At 28.4% G+C, this 13,548-nt stretch overlaps 1 protein-coding gene and 1 pseudogene across 1 annotated transcript; one reads left to right on the top strand and one right to left on the bottom strand.

Moving 5' to 3' along the window:
* Nucleotides 1-1,007: 1,007 nt before the first annotated feature.
* On the top strand, nucleotides 1,008-5,506 carry LOC138941634 (NADH-ubiquinone oxidoreductase chain 5-like; annotated as a pseudogene).
* Nucleotides 5,507-9,379: 3,873 nt separating this feature from the next.
* On the bottom strand, nucleotides 9,380-13,400 carry LOC138941738 (CDK5 and ABL1 enzyme substrate 1-like). The gene is made up of 6 exons (XM_070311620.1): nucleotides 13,349-13,400; nucleotides 12,113-12,198; nucleotides 11,910-12,016; nucleotides 11,716-11,822; nucleotides 11,431-11,635; nucleotides 9,380-11,351 (listed from the first exon to the last, which is right to left on the bottom strand). The coding sequence occupies exons 3-6, from the start codon at nucleotides 11,910-11,912 to the stop codon at nucleotides 11,211-11,213; spliced, it is 456 nt and encodes a 151-aa protein (XP_070167721.1). The 5' UTR covers nucleotides 11,913-12,016; nucleotides 12,113-12,198; nucleotides 13,349-13,400; the 3' UTR covers nucleotides 9,380-11,210.
* Between the last annotated feature and the right edge of the window lie 148 nt (nucleotides 13,401-13,548).

Below are 13,548 nucleotides of genomic sequence, written 5' to 3'. Positions count from 1 at the left end.
ATAATTCCACGTGTTAGCAAATCGTCAGTTATTTCCCGGATTTGAATTCGTTCTGCCCATGCAAAACGTCGCGGTGCATAAGCATAGATTGAATTATCTTTTAACGCTACTTTCACATGATGATCATTATCTGCTAATTCAACTTCCATATTCTCTACTTCATTAATAATTGCTATTACTTTCTGATCAATCTCATTTCCAAAATCTGTTTTAATATCAGAATAAACGGAATTTTCATTTATTAAAAGATCTTCTAATATTTCAGCAGATGCCACTTCATTAAATAACTTTAATCTATCATCTGCTTTTTTATTTGACGGATGAAAATATAAAGTTATATTATTTTCAGTTATAAAATCTCGTCCTATTATAATATCTACAAAGAAAGAATCATCTTGGAACACAAGAAAATTAACCTTGCCAGTAAAATTCGGAAGAGATTCTAAACAAATTTGAGTATCAATTGATCCAAGAATAGGAATTAAATTTCCAGAAACAGATTGATAAGAAATCAATGGCTTTTTAAGAACAATATTCAAGTCATTAAAATATTTTCTGTACACAATTGGTGATATGAAAGAAACAGGACTACCTGTGTCTAATAGAGCTTTCAAAGTGCACGGAATATTATTTAATGAAACGACCTTAAGAGTAGAATCTTCGGTATCCAGTCGTCTGGTAATTATATCGTTGATAGCAGCTATCTGAAATGACCTCTCTGGACTCGTAATAGTTTCTGTCGGTGTTGCAGGATCAATGGCAGCTACTGGTGTTGATATCTTTGAAGCTGTAGATTGAAGTTGTTCTTTTCTCTTCAATCTGAAGCAGTTGTCTTTAATGTGACCACGCGTACGGCAATATACACAATAATTGTTTTCCTTAAAATCCTTTTGAAAAGATGACAAAGAATCAGCTTTCGGAGATGATGTAGCATTGTCTCGTCCTTTGTGTGATTTAAAGTGAGATGGGTACTCTTTCTTCACATTTCCAAAAGAGAGGGAGACCCTATGCATCTCATTGATGAAGGCATTCAAGGAATCAGCACGAATAACAGAGGCAGCACTACGAATAGAATCATTAGTAATTCCATAAAAAGTGAATTGCATCATCATCAGGTAATCTTAGTCTTTGCATTAAAGAGAGTTTTTCCAATGCATAATCTTAAAAAGATTCATTAGAAAAATTCCATTTTCGTGATTCGACTTTTTTCATTATAATTTCATAAGGAATCTTTCTTTTAAAATGTTTCAGTAGAGCTTCCTTGAAACTTGGCCAAGTGTCGTTAATTGTTCCTGTGCCAAGCTCAAACCATTTTCGAGCTGATTTTACCAATTTACTAGAACCAGCTAACAACATAATATCGTGAGATGCACCATGAATGCGAGACACTCGTTCAACCTTCTGAATCCAAATTTCTACATCATCATCATCTTTACCACTAAATTCAGGTAATTGTGAAGCTAAAAGATTGATTGTATTTACAGAAATCTTAATTGAAGTCGATGAACCAGTAAAATAGTTTGATGCACTCGCATTAGTTGATGTCGACGGAACATTAAAATGGTTTGAAGTACCCGAAAACGAGGCATAGGATGATAAAAATTTCATCATTTGTTGCATCATTTGCTGTTGATTTTGCGCAAGAAGAGCACCAATCTTTGGAAGAAATTCTTCCGGCATCGCTCCTGTAGTATTACTCATTGAGGGAGAATGGGAAACTGTATGTGCTGTTAGAGCTTCTTCAGGATTTTGAAAAGCTGGTAAAGCTGAAGAAGCTTCTTCCCCGACGAGTGAAGCAGGATGAGAAGGATCATCAATTGATTCAAAATAGACAGTCTTCCGTCGGTCCGATGCTATGGGAGAGTTTGATGTTTCATCCACATAATTGTTCTTCTCAAAATAAGACATCAGTAGATCAATGCATCCATCACGAGAAGGGGAAGGCTTGAGACCATATTTCCTTGCTATTGCCTGGAGTTCCTTAAAAGATAACTTCTCCAACGAAAGACGATCCATGGCAACGGAATAAACAACGTGTTTTTCATGCAAGATCCAAGAAGACTTGAAAACAATTGAACGTGAATTCAACACGTAATTTATTGAATGGAATCACAAGCGTTACGATAGAGTTTAATGACTCTGCCGTTCTTTATTGTGAATCACTGAGCACATTCACTGAAGATAATGCAAATACTTGTACAGTTCACTAATATTATTCATGTATCGATTTTCATTGTTTTAGTACGGCTTAATAATCGATCAAAAGATCAAGGGAAAGCGCGCACCATCCCGCTTCTGAAAAATTTGCTGTAAGACAGCGAGTCAATTTGTAGTCTGTCAGGAGAATGGCTTTTTCAAAGGTTAATAGTTTAACAGTTGAACTATGAATTAAATTGTATATATAAATATTGTAGTGAACGTAAAAAACGAATAAAGCAATAATTTAAGCACTTATCGAAAGCATCAATTAAGCATATCACACGAGAACAACGAGACACGTCCAATCTGATTCACGGTTTTTTAGTCAAAGACCCGCAGGCATCCCTCCGATCTCACCAAAACACTCTTGTTGCTATGACAATTCTCTTTTGTTAAAATAAATAGTTTATGTATCTAAGGAAACGCGTTGCTATCATCATTTGAATATAGCGCTTGTATTTATCGATAAAGCGCATGCGCGAGCGATACTAGTAATTTCTCTGACTATGAGACTGCCAGTATCTTACAATTTCGTGTCTCGAAATCCTGCATTTTCCTTTCAGTTTTGTAAATAATATTGCTCGGATTAATAATTCTTCATCCGCGGGATTTATATCTTGAACTGCGTACGTGCATGCATTTAAAAATTCTAATAACTTATGTCGTGATGTTGCGTCAAATTCGGGAATCATTACTCTTGCTTCTTTTAACGGTAAGTAATTCGGAGCGGCGCTTCGTCGACTTCTGATGTCGCGTGCGGTTCGTCCGTATGTTCCATTAAACGCGTCGTTACCGTCTTCTGAGCGAATATATCCGTGACGTGGTAACTCCATGATAGCGTCTTTTACTCGCGTTACTCGCCTGTTTAATGATCTTACTTCCGTATTTCATTTAATGTTTCGAGAAGGTGCGCGTTGCCTCTTCCTTCTTCATAGTTTGATTTGGGAAGCAGCGTGCGAGTTGCCTCCGCTATCTCGCGGTCCATCTGGCGAATGGATTGTCGCACGTTTTTGATTTCCTCGTCTACCGCGCTTCGTAGCGGGTTTGCGGGAGTGCATTCGTGTAAATTTCGCGATTCGGCCATATTATTTTTTTGTTGGCGATAAATTTCTTCCGGATCGAATAGATCGCTCTCGTAGGAAGTTAATGAAAATTCGCGCCGTAGGGATACTCTACTTGGAATTCTACTAATATACGGTTGTGCGTACGTCTAGTCTCGCGTTGAGTGTCGTCCGTGAGGTCAGTCGTATTACGCGGGAGGTTTTCGTCAAAATTGTTAAACGGAAGTTCGCTTTCTGTGACGACGTTATCCGATAACTCTTAGGGTAGGGGGAGTTGGTGGATTATTAGTAAGATTAATTTGTTTAATTCAAATTGATATAAAAAGTCTTGTTGCCTATTCGTCAGTAGTTCATATAAATATTTTAATATGTTCGATGTTAACTTTAATAAAAATAGGGCTTATTAGTTCATATATTTTAATAATTTCTCATGGTTTATGTTCATCAGGATTATTTTTTATAGTAAATTTATACTATGAACGGTCTCATAGGCGATTAATATTTTTTAATAAAGGAATATTAAATATTTTGCCTTCATTAGGGGTTTTGTGATTTTTTTTATGTTCTGCAAATTTTTCTTTTCCATTTTCATTAAATTTTATTAGAGAGATTTGTATAATTAGAGTTTTAGTTGGTTGAGATTTATGTATAATAGTTTATTTGATAATTATTTGTTTTTTTAGAAGTTCTTATTCATTATATTTATATTCTTATATTCAGCATGGATATATTTATTCTGAAAATAAATTTATAGGAATTTATTTAAAAGATTATTTAATTTTATTAATTTATATTAGACCATTAATTTTATTGATTTTTAATTTAAATTTAATATATTAATTTATTTAAGTAGTTTATAAATATATAAAATATTAATTTGTGGAATTAAAGAAATTTTTTTTATCTTAAATAATTAATAATTTAATAATTTATGCATTTTTTATATTTAAAATATTTATTTTGTTATTTTATTTAGGATTTTATTTTTATTTTATGGATTTGGGTATTATGATAAAATATGAATATTACTTAATTTTAATTCAATTAATATAGAATTTTATATAATATTTGATTAATTATCTTGTTTGTTTATTAGGGTAGTAATATTGATTTCTTCAATAATTATATTGTATAGAATAATTTATATAAAAGAAGAGATTTATGTTGATCGGTTTATTAAATTATTAATTTTATTTATTTTATCAATAGTTATAATAATTATTAGACCGAATTTGATTAGAATTTTATTTGGGTGGGACGGTTTAGGGCTTATTTCATATTGTTTAGTAAATTTTTATCAAAATTATAGGTCTTATAATTTAGGGATAGTTACAGTTTTATGTAATCGAATTGGCGATATTGGCCTATTAATAGCTATTAGTTTAATATATATTTATGGGAGATGGAATGTTTATTTTATGAGTAAATCTAATAAATTTATTTTGATGATGATTTTTTTGGCATTGATTACTAAGAGTGCTCAAATTCCCTTTTCAGTTTGGTTACCTTTGGCTATAGCTGCCCCTACTCCTGTCTCTGCTTTAGTTCATTCTTCGACATTAGTAACTGCAGGCGTATATTTGTTAATTCGGTTTAATAAGATTTTTATAAATAGAATGTTTGATAAGATTTTATTATATGTGTCAATTTTTACTATATTTATGTCTGGGATAATAGCAAATTTTGAGAATGATTTAAAAAAGATTATTGCTTTATCAACTTTAAGACAGTTAGGTTTTATAATGATAATTCTGAGTTTGGGGTTAAATTATTTATCATTTTATCATTTATTAACTCATGCAATTTTTAAATCATTATTATTTATATGTGCTGGGATTATGATTCATTTGATGAATAATAATCAAGATATTCGATTTTGCGGTAATATAAATGAATATATTCCTTTTACTATATTGAGTTTTTATGTTTCAGTAATATCTTTAAGAGGATTCCCATTTATAGCAGGATTTTATTCTAAGGACTTGATTATAGAATCTATTTATTTAATAAATATTAATATTTTTTTATTGTTAATGGTAGTATTATCTATTTCCTTGACGATTTCTTATTCTTGTCGGTTATTTTATTATATTTATTTTAATGAAAATATCAAAATATGCAGGTTTTATAATTATAAAGAGAGAAAATTAATAAATTTTTCTATAATTATTTTATTAATTTTAAGATTAGTAAGTGGATCAATATTAAGTTGAATATTTTTTTTGACAGATTTTTTATATTATTGAAAGTTAATATTAAATTAGTCACTATTTTTATATTATTATTAGGAATTTTATTGAGGAATATAGTATATTTAAAAAATCTAATAAATTTGTATTTATATAGATTTTTTTTTAGATCTATATGATTTTTGAATTATATATTTTTTTTAATTTATAAGCCATTTTTTAATTTTGGTAATAATATTTGTGGGGTAGATAAAAGATGGGTGGAATTTTCTAATAAAAAATTGGTTTTAAGTTTAATTAAAGAAATTAGATTAATTTATATAAGTTATTATAAAATTTTTATATTTATTTTAATTGTTATGTATTTATTAATAATAATTTTTATAATCATATAAAATAAAATAAATTATATGTATTATTATTAAATTATATTAATATTTAAAATTATTTATATAGCTTATTTTAAAGTGTAATATTGAAGATATTAAGAAGATAAATTTAATTTATTTGTAAATATAATTAATATTTATTTATAAATAATAAATAAATAATATTATTTTTATAATGAAAATATAATGTTTTATTTAAACTATATAAATTAATCTTATTAAATAAATATTTAAATTATTATTATTATTATTATTATTATTATTATTATTATTATTATTATTATTATTATTATTATATGAAATTTGAGATATTGACTTATTAATATTGTTTAAGAAATAAAATGAGTTTTTCATTTTTTATTGAATTAGAAGTTCAATTTTATTTATTTCATATTATTTTTGTATTTATATTAATAGGAATATTTAATATATTTATTATAATTATTAACAATAATTAACCTCTTTTTGGTTTCATTTAATTTAAGTTAAATTATATAGGTCTTTTAGATTATTAATGTAATAATCGATATTTAAGTCGAAATTAAGTGTAAAATTTACTTTAAAAGATTTTATTTTATTTTTGTGAGATTTATATAATATTTAATATAATTTTTAAATGCAATTTAAATGTTATTAATTAACTAAAATCCTAATGTATGTGTGTTTAATTAATTATTTTCAATCTAAGGATTTTTCTATATACTCAATAATTAGACCAATAATAAGAATAATTAGAAATAAAGATGATGATATAAATATAATTTTATTTGTATAAAAAAATATATAGATTAATGGGATCAATAAAGTAATTTCAATATCAAAAATTAAAAAAATTAAGCTAATTAAAAAAAATTGGATTCTAAATGGTAGACGAGATTTAGAAATTGGGTCAAATCCACATTCAAATGGGGATATTTTTTCTCGATTTATAATTATTTTCAATGAAATTGAAAAATTTAATAATAAAATTATTATAGGTAATATTATAAATATCAAAGATATAAGTAATATAGATAGAATTATTTATATTAACATTTTATAAGTTAATTTTTTTAATTGGAAATTAAATGTAATATTATATACTATGTAAATTTATAAAAATTATAAAAATTTTAATATAAAAATAATATTAGTATCTTCATCAGTAGATTGAAATATATAGAAATAGTCAAATTACATCAACAAAATGTCAATATCATGCAGCTGCTTCAAATCCAAAATGATGATTTTTACTGAAATGTAGTAAATTTGTTCGAAATAAACAAATTATTAAAAATAGTGTTCCAATAATAACATGCAATCCATGGAACCCTGTAGCGATGAAGAATGTGGATCCGTAAATTGAATCTGATATAGAAAAGGGAGATTCATAATATTCAATTATTTGAATTGAGGTAAAATAAATTCCTACAATAATTGTTAAAGTTAGTCTTTTAATACATTCAGTAAAATTTTTATTTAACATTGAATGACGAGATCATGTAATAGTTATTCCTGAAGAAATTAAAATAATTGTGTTTATTAATGGGATATCGAATGGGTTAAAAGGTTTAATACCTTTTGGTGGTCATAATTGTCCAATTTCTATTGAGGGAGATAAAGAGGAGTGAAAATAAGCTCAGAAAAAGGAGATAAAAAAGAAGATTTCAGAAATAATAAAAAGAATTATTCCTACTCGTAGTATTTTAATAATTATTATAGTATGTAATCCTTGGAAAGTAGATTCTCGAGTTACATCTCGTCATCATTGATATATACATAATAAGGTACAGGGCATTGAGATATAAATTAAATAATTTATCTTATTAAATCATATAATTAAAGAAATTATATTATTAAATAATCTAAAAGAAAGTAAAATAGGTCATGGACTAATTGAAACTAGGTGAAAGGTATGATTTTGATGGATCTTTGTCATAGTTATTTATATTATATTATATTAATAAAATTGGGTTAATTTGTATAATTTATACATTAAATTTCTCTTCTATATAATGTTGATAGGATTGAAAATACATAAGCTTGAATAATAGAAACTGATATTTCTAAAATTAGGAGTATTAGTTGGGAAATTATTATTATTATTAAAACTAATTTATTGTTGATAATTTCCCCAGAAGACCCTAAAAGAGATAATAATAAATGACCAGCAATCATATTGGCGGTTAGACGAATAGCTAGGGTTAGGGGCCGAATTATTAAACTAATTGATTCAATAATTACTATAAAAGGTATAAGTCTAAATGGGGTTCCTTGGGGGGTTAAATGGGCTAATATAATATTTAAATAATTATATATTCTCTCTCTCTCTCTCTCATCGTCGGTGCTATGCTCGAGAGCGGGGAGTCCTGGAGGGCGGTCTCCTCCTTCTGCGAGGCAATAATGCTGCAGAAGGAGGAGGCCGAAAGAGAGCGGGAGCGGCTCCCCGGCGGACGCCGGGGAGTCCGCGACCGAGGAGGGACAGCCGGGGGATCTGGGGGGGGGACGCGGGGAGGGCCCACTACGGGCAGGACCCGCGGACCCCCCGCACCCCCTGGTCAGAGGGGTGCGGCACGTCATCGCCGCGCTCCACGGACCTCCCGGGGTGGGTCGACGGGGGCCGGGGCCACATTGGCCCATGGCGGTCCCGGAAACCCGACCCAGACAGGGGGGGCGCACGCGGGAGGGGGTGGCCGGGCCACGATCGGGTCCGGCCCCATCGAAGACCTCCTGCGCCAGCGCAGAGCCTCGACGAACTCGGGGGACGTCCGCTGACTCGTCGCGGGCGTCTCTCCCGAGGTCGGGCCCGGTGGTCGGAGCCCAGGTGGGGTACCTGGGCCCGACCACGCCCCCCCCGGGACTAACACCGGGAGGGTGGCGAGAGGGGCGGTGGTCCCCCCCTCGCCTAGTTAGACCGACAATGCCCACGTCTTAATGTGGGCACTGGGGGAGAGCTCAACCGCTCCCCCAGGGGCAAGGCTTGTGGGCGGGGGGCCTCTCTGAAGTAGTGCATATGCCAGTTTCCAGAGAGGCCCCCAGAAACGCCCGAGAAGACCACCCGGAGGGGTTTTAGTGGGTAGTCCCCGGCCGTTTGTTTAGGCCGGGGTGAGTCCCACATAACCCCGCCTCGAACCCCATCGAGGCGGGGTATGCGTAAAAGCATTTCCCCTCCGTTACAAAAAAAAAAGGATAACAGCGTTATATTTTTTGAAAGATCTTATTGAAAAAAATGTTTGCGACCTCGATGTTGAATTAAAGTAAAAATTAAATGAAGAAGTTTAATATTTTAGTCTGTTCGACTATTAAAATTTTACATGATTTGAGTTAAGATCGGTGTGAGCCAGATCGGTTTCTATCTATAATGAATTTTATAGAATAATTTTGTACGAAAGGATTAATTATTTAAAATTATTTTTTATTTAAAATTTCTGGGTTTGAATGAAATTAAAATTTTAAAATTATTAATTACTTATTTTGATTTAATTTAATTAAATAAATATTTTGAATATTAAAAATTACTTCGGCAGATAAGTGCGTTAAATTTAGAATTTATAGTATTTACGATTTGATCAGGATTATCAATGATTGATTAAATTGGGAAAAACACTTGAAACTTATTGAAAAAATAAAAAGCTGGTATTATATATGTGTACCCCCCCCCCCCCCACACACACAAACACATTACTTTTCAATAAACTATATACTCAATAATTAAAAAAACAACTACTTACATTTATGTTATACAAAACAAATAAGTTTTTGAAGTGAAATACATAATCATATTTTAATAACACTTATAATACTAATGATTATTTTTAATCTCTAATTTATAAATCAAAAGAAAGTATATGAATATGTTATAATGCAAATTATACAAACTTGAAGTAACTCTTTGTATAGATATATCAGAAATACAATACTTTATATAGACACTACAAAAAATGAGGAACTTTAATTAAAAACTTTACAATGTATCACGGATTTATCTAATATATCTACATACATAACAAACTTCATTAAAAGAACATTTATATGGAATTTTGAAACTTTTTTTCATACTCTATAATTATTATGTAACATAATTATTATTGTAAATGTGAGAGAATATTTTTATTGTAAAATTAATAAGATATTTCAAAAAATTAAGTAATTATATGTTATTCACATTTTTAGTCATTATTTACTGCCATGAAGTACATACTATTTTAAATTTTGACTATTATGCTAACACATACCATTTGTGAGAAATGTACTCTCTAAACTATTTTAATATTTTGTTATATGTATTTGGTATCTATACTCAATATTTTATTATTATCATGCTTTTGTAAGAAGCATCAAGTTTGTGTTTGTTTATTCTTTCTTACATATAGCAATTTTTCTGTTAACATTCTTTCTCTTTTTAAACCAAGTACATTTTTATTTTGTTAAAGAAGTGAATCTGTATAACCAAAATAGCAGCGGTTTTGTGAACTATATAACAATATAATCACACGAGATGATGCACAAAAAATAGTTACCTAAATAATTTTTCTATATTTGAGTAGAGAGGAAAATGTTTCAGATAAATTTGTGATATTGTAGAAAGAAAAAAAAATTATGATATTTTTCTTTGACCATATCTTTATCTCTAGCAATTCAAAATGTAAGAAGTTATTTAGGTATCTTGTTTCAAACATTGCTCTAGTATGCTTATTATAAAATTAAAATGATTAAAGGTTATATATATATATATATATATATTTTGACAGATAAAATAGTGAAATATATAAAAACGCGCACAATCATCAAAATAAACTTATTTATAAAATTATTATATATCTATTTATTTTTATTTTCTTATCTAAAAAAGACTGCATATCACACAAAACCGCTGACATAATATTTTTCATAAAAGGCAACTCAGAGTTAAAATATTTTATAAACTTCTCTTTCTCTTACACGCATATAATACCTACTTATTACAAATATTTGAATCATGCCGTAGTTAAATATGATTTCTCTTTAACATCAATCATTTTCTGATATTTAAACAGGAAATTAAATATATTCAAATATATAATATTAAATATCAAATATAAAATAATATTCACAGCATGCAGCAAGTACTACATTGGTAACTCACAGAAACTATTACAATAAGAATCTCATAAGCATTGTTTTTCCAATCGTTATTCCTTTGATAAGGTCCTTCATATTAAACCATTGTTGTACATAATTGAATTAAATTGAAGAAATGGACGAAGAAGATATCTCAAGTATATAATGTAATAATGTCTTGAAGCTTGTTGATATAGCTTCCAAATTATTAAGATTATTTTTACGGATGTGCTTTACTGTTGAGATTTTTTCATAGAGACATTTTGGGATTGTATAAAAAGAATGAAAGAATGTCAGGACTCATAGATCAATCGTTGATAATGAGGAAATATTTCCCATGTTGGCAGATGCAGACCAAATTCTAAAGCTACCAACACAGCAAACTCAGATGTAATTAAGTCCTTGCGATTTAAACGGAATATACCCTCAATTCTCTGTAAATAATAAAAAAGATAATTATTGCATGTAAAGAAAAAATTTCATTACATTATAAAACACAAAATATAAAAGTACCTCAATAAGCGATTTAAGAATATCACCCTTCACATCATTCAATTTTGCCGCGAGAAGTAAACAAGCACCAGCGCATAATTTCCGCGTTTGCTTTGTCACAATATTTCGAAGAATAAGCTTCTCAAAGTATACATAAGCCATTGCAACAGTGAGTAAATCGATGCCATATTCTAATTTAGCTATTTTTCTCATTTCCCGTTTTAAACTGGAATAAGAAATTAATAGTAGGAGAGGGAGAAAGGGAAAAATTAATATATATAAATAATATATGAATTATATACTAACCTACGAAGCTTACTAAGAGTGAGTTGTATATGAGGAAATTTCTCCTTGAATTTATCATTTAACTCTTTCTTCAAATCGGAAGGTCTTACATAATCGATAACAGATGCCTACATACATAAATTGAGTTATATATATTAATTAAAGTATATAAAAATATTATGACTAAAACAGTGATAATTAATTAAAACATATACCATATATGATGTAAATGTTAATAGTGTTCTATGTTTCCCAGCAATAAGTTCTGGATCATCCAATAAATTTGGATTATATTGGGCAGATTGTTCATCCCACTCATAAGCTATAACAATATGCAATAAAATAATTACCTTTGTATATTGTACATTAATCTGATAAAAAAATTTAAAGAAACATTATATTTTCTTTTTGTGCTCACTTTTGGAATCAGCACTAAAAGATAATGGTGGAGACTCGGAAGTTATGTAATGAGTCCGATTTGTAGCTGTATCATAAGATAAACACCTAAAATAAAAAAAAAGATTAATATGAATATATATATATATATATATACACACACATATATACAATGTGCTCCAGAATTGTAATATTTTTCTTCATAGATATTTGTAGTTTAAAAAATAATATTAGAAATATTAATAAAAGAATTAAAAAATGTTATTAATTTTTTAATATCAAATGAAAAAAATATTGTAACAAAAACTTTTAAGTAAGCTTTATTTCAATATAAATAAATTATAAAACTGAAAAATATGCAAATGTAATGATATTCTCATAAATTTCTTTGTTAAGAAAGAATTATTATATATAATAATACTCCATCCTGTATATATGTATACTCTTTTATATACGTTTAAATTGGCATTATATATACAATATTCCAGAAATCTCTAACACATTTTTCAAAGTACAGATTTTCTTAATAAACTTAAAATTTTTTCTTAATAAAGAAATTTATCAGACTATCATTAATTAAAGTGTATAAAATATATATATATATATATATATATACACGCTATATTTTTAGAATACTTACAAATAAATAAGCATTTTTTCATACATATAAAAATGTGAAATTATTCTATATATAATGTGTGAATATTTATTAGATATCTTTGTAAATAAATAAAAAGATGTATGTGTTTTTTTATACGATAGACATATGTAAATATGTTGAAGAGATGACCTGAGAAATGCACATGTATAAATGATAAAAATTTGTTATGTAATTTGTTTATTGTTATAGGGATATTGCCCATAATAATGATAATGTAATTTAATAATATAATTTTAATGTATTTAAAAATAAATTATATTAAAAAGATTTTATGTTTATATTTTATATATTATATGCATATATTATATGTAAAACATTATAAACAAGATTATATATTATCTACATTAAATTTTCATACATTTGCACAAAGGAGAAACATATTATCTCTTATTTGTAAAATGATTGTGAATGGTTTGATGTTTGATCCTTACAACACATCTTTTGCAGAATTATAACGAGATTAAAAAAAATAGATTTGTAGACATTTAAATCTGTTGTATGTTATATATGTTGTATTATCGTATTATTGTATGTTTATATCTATCTAAGCTTTTCTATATATCTCGTTACATATATATATTGTATAATAATTTTTACCATTTTTTGTGATCCACATTCCAAGTAATTGTTTTTGTCCTGCAAAAAGATGGTTGACATGTTTTGTTATAAAACAAATATATGACACATGAAATGCATGTACACATTATATGATACTGAAAGAGATGAAAAGAAGACGTCTATAGGTATAGTACTGCATAAGCTATGAATTTGAGATAAAAAATTCTTTGATAAATAGT

Source organism: Polyergus mexicanus, unplaced genomic scaffold, assembly GCF_030449975.1.
Source record: "Polyergus mexicanus isolate NDT 795.1 unplaced genomic scaffold, iyPolMexi1.0 SCAF_20, whole genome shotgun sequence".
Classification (NCBI taxonomy): Eukaryota; Metazoa; Arthropoda; class Insecta; order Hymenoptera; family Formicidae; genus Polyergus; species Polyergus mexicanus.
Note: the sequence above shows the minus strand (reverse complement) of the source record. Positions and strands in the feature narration are given on the sequence as shown.